The following is a 7,839-nucleotide window of genomic DNA, read 5'->3' on the forward strand; positions in this document are numbered from 1 at the left end:
CTACCTTAATACTAAACCTATACATATATGCACATAGATCTATTTCCCCATCATCATATATAAATATATTTACATATGTCCATGTCTGTATTTAGACATCCATAAATGTCCTTTGCCTCCTAGTTCTTTCCTCTATTTCCTTTTACTTTCCTCTTGTCCCACTATCATGCTCAGTCTTCTTTAGGGTTTCAGTAATTCGTCTCAGTTACATTATCCTGGATCAAGCCCTACCAGGCCTCTTACACCCTCCTTGCCACTGACTTGGATCACTTGTTCCCTTGTCCCTGGGTTTGTTAACACCACTTCCTTTCCCCCACTTATCCCCTCTCCCATATCCCTCCTGAATTGTCAGTCCCATTGCTTTCTCCTTCATATTGTTTATCCCACCTATCTTATCTAGATAGAACTTCAGAGATAATAATATGCACAAAAACAAGATAGAGCAAAACAAAACAACAATGAAAAACTAATGACACACACACAGAAAGAAAGCCTGTAAATAGTTCAAGGTCTGTTGACCTTTAGGAGTGCTTTCTGGTCAAGTCTGATGGGGTGCCACGCCCTGGCTCCAAAGTCTACTTTTGGTACTTCCTCGGGACTTCTTTGCTCTGCTCACCTTGCTGTTCTTTTGCACGGCCTTAGTGTTTTGTGTTTTGCTTCTGTGTGGTGGGGTCAGATCAGGTGCAATTCCCACACTGTGTCTCCAGTGTTGTCCCCAGTAGGGCTATGAGTGACCCCAGCACTATCTTACAAATCTGACCAGACCAGAGCATGTACACTGGTACAGGTTAGAGCTCTCAACACACAGAATTCAGGACAGATAAACCCCTCAGCACCAATAATGAGAGTAGCGATACCATGAGTGTAGGGGGGAACCAATTGCAATGATTGATGTTCAAACACCCCCCAGGGAGACGAAAAACAGAAACATGGGCAAAGGGAGACAGCAGACAGTGTAAGATATGAAAATAAAATAATTTATAACTTATCAATGGTTTACAAGGGTGAGAGAGTTGGGGAGGGAAGGGTAAAAAGGGGGGCTGATACCAAGGGCTCAAGTAGAAAGAAAATGTTTTGGAAATGATGATGGCAACATATGTACAAATGTGCTTGACACATCTGTTGTATGGATTGTGATAAGAGCTGTAAGAGCCCCCAATAAAATGATGTATAAAACACAACCACTAAGTGCTTCAGAAACTGGCTCGGTCAAGTCCTCACCTTGACTTCCGTGACTCCCTCTCCTCCGTATCATTCATCCAGCACTGCCCAGATAATCCCTTCTCTGTACTTCACAAAACAGGGAATTTACTCAAACGAAGGATGTTTAAATGCTAGGGAAACACAAACATTAGCAACCTACTATATACAACAAAAAATGAACATGCATTAGCCACCCCCATGGACGTTTCCAGTTCAATATTCATGCCAATACACCCTCACCCCTTTTCTCTCCTTTTCCCCTTTCTGTTGTGATCAACATTCAGGGAACAAAGTCTTTTCCATGCCAACCTTCTCCATGCCTACCATGTGGGGATGCTAATTACGTTCACTATGCTGTGGAACTAGCACCATGATCGCTTCATCCATTTTCCCATCGCTCTTCACAGAAGCTCTATGCACCGCAGACCCTGCGCCGCCCCACTCACCTGTCGATGGACCGCTGGGTTGTTTCCACCTGCGCCGGTTGTGAACAGGGCTGCAGTGACTGCTGTCGCACAGGTTCCCACTTTGGTGGGAACTCACGTGTTTTCACAAATGGGCCTTCTGTCTACGGAGACCCAGAATCACTGGAGTTCTCCAGATGAGCTCGATGGCCATGGCTGGCCAGCTCGTTGACTATTTGTGTTACGATGACCCAAGTGCTCCTTTATCTTTTTGGAGCGACTGTTGTCCATTGGACCCCATCAAAGAGCACAGTGCTCAAGGTCGACATGCTTCACTAGTCAAGTTCAACAAGAGAACACCGACGGGTATTTCTGGCTGAAGGTTGGAAGATGTTCTCAAGGCAATTATTGCGGGGGTTCCTGCGTGCTGTCATCACGCCCTTATCTTCGGGTACTAGATCTTTTCCCATCACGCCCATATCTTCGGGTACTAGATCTTTCAGGCTTATTTGTCCAGCCCAACCCTTGGAAAGACGCTGGAGGTCTTCTTGGAGGATGGTGTGTGCATTACTGCTGGGAGGCTGAGTCAGTGGACTGAGCTGGGAAATATAGATGTGTACACTTACTCCCACATCTGTCTGCATTCCCCTCTGTATGGCCACGTCTATGTTTTTACCTCGGAGCCCTGGTGATGTAGTAGGCCATGCAGTGAGGTGCTAACCACTAGGTCAGTGGTGCAAACCCACCATCTGGTCCTCAGGAGAAAGATGAGGCTGTCTGTTCCTGCAGAGATTCCAGGTTTTGGAAATCCGAAGGGTGCAGTTCTGCTCTGTGCTGGGGAGTCGCTGTTGGCAGAGAAGATGGCAGTGGGTTTCGAGTGATATGTACGCCTATGAAAAAACCAACAGTTGCCAAGGCAACGGATGACAGCGCCCTGAGTACCAGAGTCCACTTGGGGGACATAGGGTTTCCACCGGAGGATGCTTGGAGGAGTAGATCGCCAGGCTTTTCTCCCAGGCCAACTCTCAGTGCACTGGAATGTGGTCACCTGTTCATCACCCAGCAACCCCATAGCGCTCCCTGTCCCTGTCCCCATGCTTGGAAACCCACAGGAGCAGTTCTGCTCTGTCCTGTAGGGTCGCTGCGAGTTAGAATAGACTTGGTGGCTGTGGGTTTGGGTTTGGGTTTTCACAGTGGCTGTGTGATTTATTTGGGATGCAACTGAAGTCATTGGGTCTGTCTTTTCTTCTGACATCCTTTTGAAACCCGGTGTTCCCACCTCTCCAAACCCTTCCCTGAAGAATGCTGCACAATTCAATTAACCTACCACAAAACAGTTTTTGTATCCTCGAGGGTCTCAGCCTGGGTTCCCAGCAAATGGTATTTAGGAATGGGGAACAAAAAGAAGTCTGAAGGGGTCTGATCAGAGCTGCAGGATGGATGGAGTCAGGTCTCCCCTACGGAGTTCTCCCCTGACAGCCCCGGCTACTCTGGAAGGAAGCACAGGTGCCTGGTCGTGGTACGGGGACATTTCTCAGCATAACTTTCTGTGCTTTTTCTCACCAGTATACGTTTCCATTTTCTTCAAATTTCCTCCTCAGAAGCTTCCGTGGTCTTCCTGTGTCCTTTGTGTAGAGCTAGCAAGGTCACTCCTTGGCGGAGGGGGATGTCCCCCAAAAGAGTCCTCATAGCTTTCTGAGTTGATCTTTCTGTGTTAGATTTAATGGACCCACCAGATTCACTCGGAAGTCAGTTTCAATTGGACCGTCTTTGGAAGGCACCTTAAGAGAGACTGTGGCTAATGTATTCCGGAGATAGCTAGTCTGCAGTCACACACGATGACAGAGATTTGTCCAGACATGTTTGGCTTAGAATAAACTGTGCACATGTGCACCAGAATTCTAGTGGCAATATTTTCTTACTCTCATATATATGAGGAGACTTTAGGGGGCGATGGAGAATGGGATTAAAAGATAATGGAAGTTGTCTATGCACTTTTGGAAGCACCCTGAGGGTGTGTGTGTGTGTGTGTGTGTGTGTGTGTGTGTGAATGCAACTCCTAGTGGTATTTACAGTGGTTCTACTCTGTCCTATAGACCAATATGAGGTGGCAGTGGACTTAGTTTTGTGTGTGTGTGAAACCCACCGCCATCGAGTCGATTCTGAGTTAGGCAAAATTCTACAGAGTTTTTGAGGCTGTAAATTTTTACGGGAGCAGACAGCCTCTTCTCTCTCCCTCAGAGTGGCTGGTGGGTTTAAACCACCAACCTTGCAGTTAGCAGCCCAGTGTTTATCTGCAGCTTGGTGCTGCAGATGGTTTGTTCCTTCACACTATTACGCAGCCAGGGCTCATAGCTGATAATGGTTCCAGCTACACAGAGGATGCATTCAACACAGCCTTGTAGTCTGGTGGTGTAGTGGGCTATAGGTTGGGCTGCTAACCACAAGGTCGGCAGTTCCAACCCACCAGCTGCTCCTTGGGAGAAAGACAAAGGTGTCTACTCTGGTCAATATAGACAGCCTCAGAAACCCACAGGGGCAGTTCTTCACTGTCCTACAGAGTCACGATGAGTCAGCCTCAACTCAATGGCAGTGTTGGGTTGGTTGTAGTCGGCTGACCTTGTTGTCTCTGCCACGTAGGAGTCCAGACCAGCAGAAGACCTCGGCTGCTCACCGAGGCCCAAGGGCACCGAGTCCATCTACGTAGCAGCCAAGGTCGAGGTGGACGTGTCCGCCTCCTTCACCCTGCAGGTGGCGCTCAGCATCCCTGGGAACATCTCCTGCCTCTGGGTCTTCAAACACAGCCCCCTGCACTGCCAGCCAAACTTTGACTTAGAGAACAGGTAAGAACACAGATGGAGGCGCGCGCGCGCGCGGGGCTTTATGGAGGGATGCATTATTGCCAGCTTGGGGCATTGTGGCTACGTGGGAGAATTCTCGCCTTCAGGTGAGGGGTTGGGCTGTGAACTTCAAAGTTGGCCATTTCAATCCATCAGCTGCTTCGAGGGAGAAAGATGAGGCTGTCTGCTCCCTCAAGACCAACAGCGTGGGAAACCCTAAGTTAAAATTCTCCTCTGCCCTTTAGGGTCCCTCTGAGTTGGAATCGATTTCCCCGGCAGGAGGATAGGCAGGAGACCCAGGTTTGAGTCCTGCCAGGCACACATCACGCATACTCCCATCGTCGGTCTCTGGAGACTTGAGTGTCCCTGGGATGCTCAACAGGGTGGAGCTCAGCAGAGCTTCCAGACTAAGGCTAGGAAGAAAGGTCTGGTTGATGGACCACCCCAAATCAACCAAGGAGAACCTGGCGGATGACAGCAGTCTCATGGGGTTGGCTAAGCTGGGCAGGGTGGAGCTTCTGGAAGCTTCTGTTCGGTTGTTCCCGGGCTGGGCAGCAGCAGCAGCAACAACCACCACCTTTTCCAGCGAGGAAAGTGTGGCTCACTGGGGATTTCTCAGCCCATGGTAACCCTTACCTTCAATGTCTTGATCAACTGAAACTCACAGTCTCTCCCCCCAGGACAGCAGCGGGTGCCGGGCAAAACGGAGCACCCAGGCAGTAACAAGAGCACGGGGCGTTTGAAGGTGTCTTGTTCTTCTACTGGCTATATGGCACAGACGATGAAAACGAAACAAAACACAAAAGAAACACCGTAGGCAGCCCCGCCCCCTCTAGGTAGACCAGCCAGAGGCGTCTTTGTGGGGAACTCCTCGGAGAAAGGACACTGGCTCTTTTTCTCTTTCGCTCACGATGTGGTGGACAGAAGCGTGAGAAGGTGTGATATCTACAAATACTTCAGTCAGAAACAGATCCGTCTGTCAGGAACGTCGGTCCCACGGTGGAGAGAAATACCGTAGCCAACGTGGGTGGGCCGCGGTCAGAGACTTAGTCTAAATCCGTGCTGACTGCTGCCCCTGCTGGCCGTCCCTGTTCTCTGCTGACAGCAGGTCGGGAGGGGTGGAGAGCAAGGTGCCCAGGCCTTTGAAACCTCCAGAGGTGATTCCAGGGCTGCCCTGCTCTCTGGCGTTTGAAGACGTCCGGCGCCCCATCGCAGGGGAATAGGAGGCCTGGTGGCTCACCATAAGGTTTGATGTGGTGGGAGGTGCCACCCAGTCCATTCTAGCCCGCCGGGACCCTGCACACAACAGAACGAAACCCTGCCCTGTCCTGCGCCGTCCCCACATTGTGACTGCACCTGAGCCCATGGTGGCAGCCACGGTATCAGTCTGCCCTGTTGAGGGCCCTTCCTCTTTTGTGCTCCCCCTCCACTTTACCAGGCACGATGCCCTCCTCCAGGGACTGGTCTCTCTGGACATCATGTCTGAAGGATGTAAGACGAAGTCTTGTCATCTTGGCACCTAAGGATCATTCTGAACGTGTTGGTCCTCTTAGCAGTCCCTGGTACTTTCAATAGTCGTCTCCAGCACCACAGTTCTAGAGCATCACTTCTTCGTCTGTCTTCCTTATTCAACGTCCAGCTTTCGCATGCACACGAGACCATGGAGAATACCATGGCTTGGGGCTGGCGCACCTCAGTCCTCGTAAGTAAGCAGCTCAAAACCACCAGCCACAGACAAGGCTTTCTACTCCCGTAAAGATTTACTGTCTCCCAAACCCACAGGGGCAGTTCTACCGTGTCCTATAGGGTCGCTGTCATTTGGTTTCTGGATCTCAGGAGAGCAAGCACTGTCTGCTTGCTTTCTTTCTGGTAAACAACACTTTATTACGGTCCATGTTGTGCTGCTAATGCCAGCAGTTCAAAGCCACCAGCCAATCCATGGGGGTGGGTGGGGCTGGAATGAAGCTTTCTATTCCTGTAAAGAGTCATCCTCTCCAGAACCCTCGGGTCAGTTCTGCCCTGCCCATCTGAATCTCTGAGAGTCAGGATTGACGCCTGGCAGTGAGCTGGTTTGGTCCTGAGTTGTAGAACACAATTGTTCCCGGTTCAACATTTTGTTTCCTGACACGAATTGCCATCTCCCCAAGGTAGAGCACTCTGCCCACTTTCCCCCTGGGCTCCCTGTCTCTCTTCCTCCTTCCTTCGTGTTCTTACCTGCCTTCTGAATTTTGCTTTTGGGCAATGGATGTCCTTTTAGCCATGTGTAGTTGATTCTTCTGAGGGGGACATTCCTCTTGGATGTTACTTTATAGACCTGTCTATCCCCTGGCTGAAAGGTGGTCCTCGGGGTGGGTTCAGTTCCACGTTCGAAGAGTGTCTAAGAGACATAGTCTTACGGGACTCGATCAGATCAGTGAGTTGGGTCTGATTTATTAATTTGAAATGACAGTTGGTAGTCCTTGCCGGCCACCATCTGGTTCTTCCGGTCTCAAGTGAACGGAGGCTGTGGTTGTGTGGTCCATCCGCCCTTTGGACCAGATGTGTCCTCGAATCTTTGCTCTTCCGCATTCGTGTCCGCTCCAGCTGGAGAGAGGATGGACAGTGGCTGATTCTTCGATGGCCACTCGCAAGCTTTCAAAACTCCAGTGGCTACTTGCCAAGGGAGGATGTGGGACGGTGTTTTTATGGACTTTATCAAATCGATTGTCCTGCATGACCGTGATCGGAAGCCCTCAAGTCCAGTGACTGAATCCGTCTAGGAGTTTGGTGACGGCTGAGGAGTTTTCAGGTCTGTGCCCCCCTCCCCACGTGCTCCGTTGTATACATGGATCTGTTTCTAGAAGATAGGGGGATGTACACGGATCGATGTCTGCTGCCAAACTTACCTATATGTGTGAGTATCCCCCTGATGGCACCCTCGTGGATCCACTCAGAACGATGCTTTGTTATCTCTGCTTCAGGCTTGTGCTGCCATGGTCCTACCCAGTGGTGCTCTTGCGTTGGTATCCCTCCAAGTGCCTCCCTTTGCCTTGGTCATTTTGTCTGTCTTCCCTGATACTGCGAATCGCCTTTCTCGTCATTCAAGTTCACAGGTGTCTCCTATTCAGCGCGTGCTTTTCCTCTCTCCCACGCCCATCCTGGCAGCCATTCAAAGAATGTTTCCCTTTGTGTGGAAACCATCCCTTGGCTTTTTCCAAGAGCCGACTTCAATGACAGCTGTCCTTTGAAGATTGACCGATTCCACTCAGCTTCCCGTCTACCTTGTGGTGAGGTGTTTTCAGGTTTATCATCACTCTCACGTTGGGGAGTATTCCTGGGTGTGTATGTCCCACAGTTTACTTATCCATCCATCCATCCATCCATCCATCCATCCATCCATCCATCCATCCACC

The 7,839-nt window shown here is 50.1% G+C and overlaps 1 protein-coding gene across 1 annotated transcript in view; it reads left to right on the forward strand.

Annotated features, from left to right (window-relative positions):
- The window catches only part of FLT3 (fms related receptor tyrosine kinase 3), a 73,987-nt gene that overhangs the window by 13,051 nt on the left and 53,097 nt on the right, over window positions 1-7,839 (forward strand). The window contains exon 3 of the mRNA XM_045293992.1: window positions 4,248-4,450. Coding sequence (XP_045149927.1) covers window positions 4,248-4,450 — 203 coding nt within the window. The remainder of the gene's footprint in view (window positions 1-4,247; window positions 4,451-7,839) is intronic.

This window comes from Echinops telfairi, unplaced genomic scaffold (assembly GCF_000313985.2).
Source record: "Echinops telfairi isolate 266 unplaced genomic scaffold, ASM31398v2 ScPeMD7_2565;HRSCAF=3150, whole genome shotgun sequence".
Classification (NCBI taxonomy): Eukaryota; Metazoa; Chordata; class Mammalia; order Afrosoricida; family Tenrecidae; genus Echinops; species Echinops telfairi.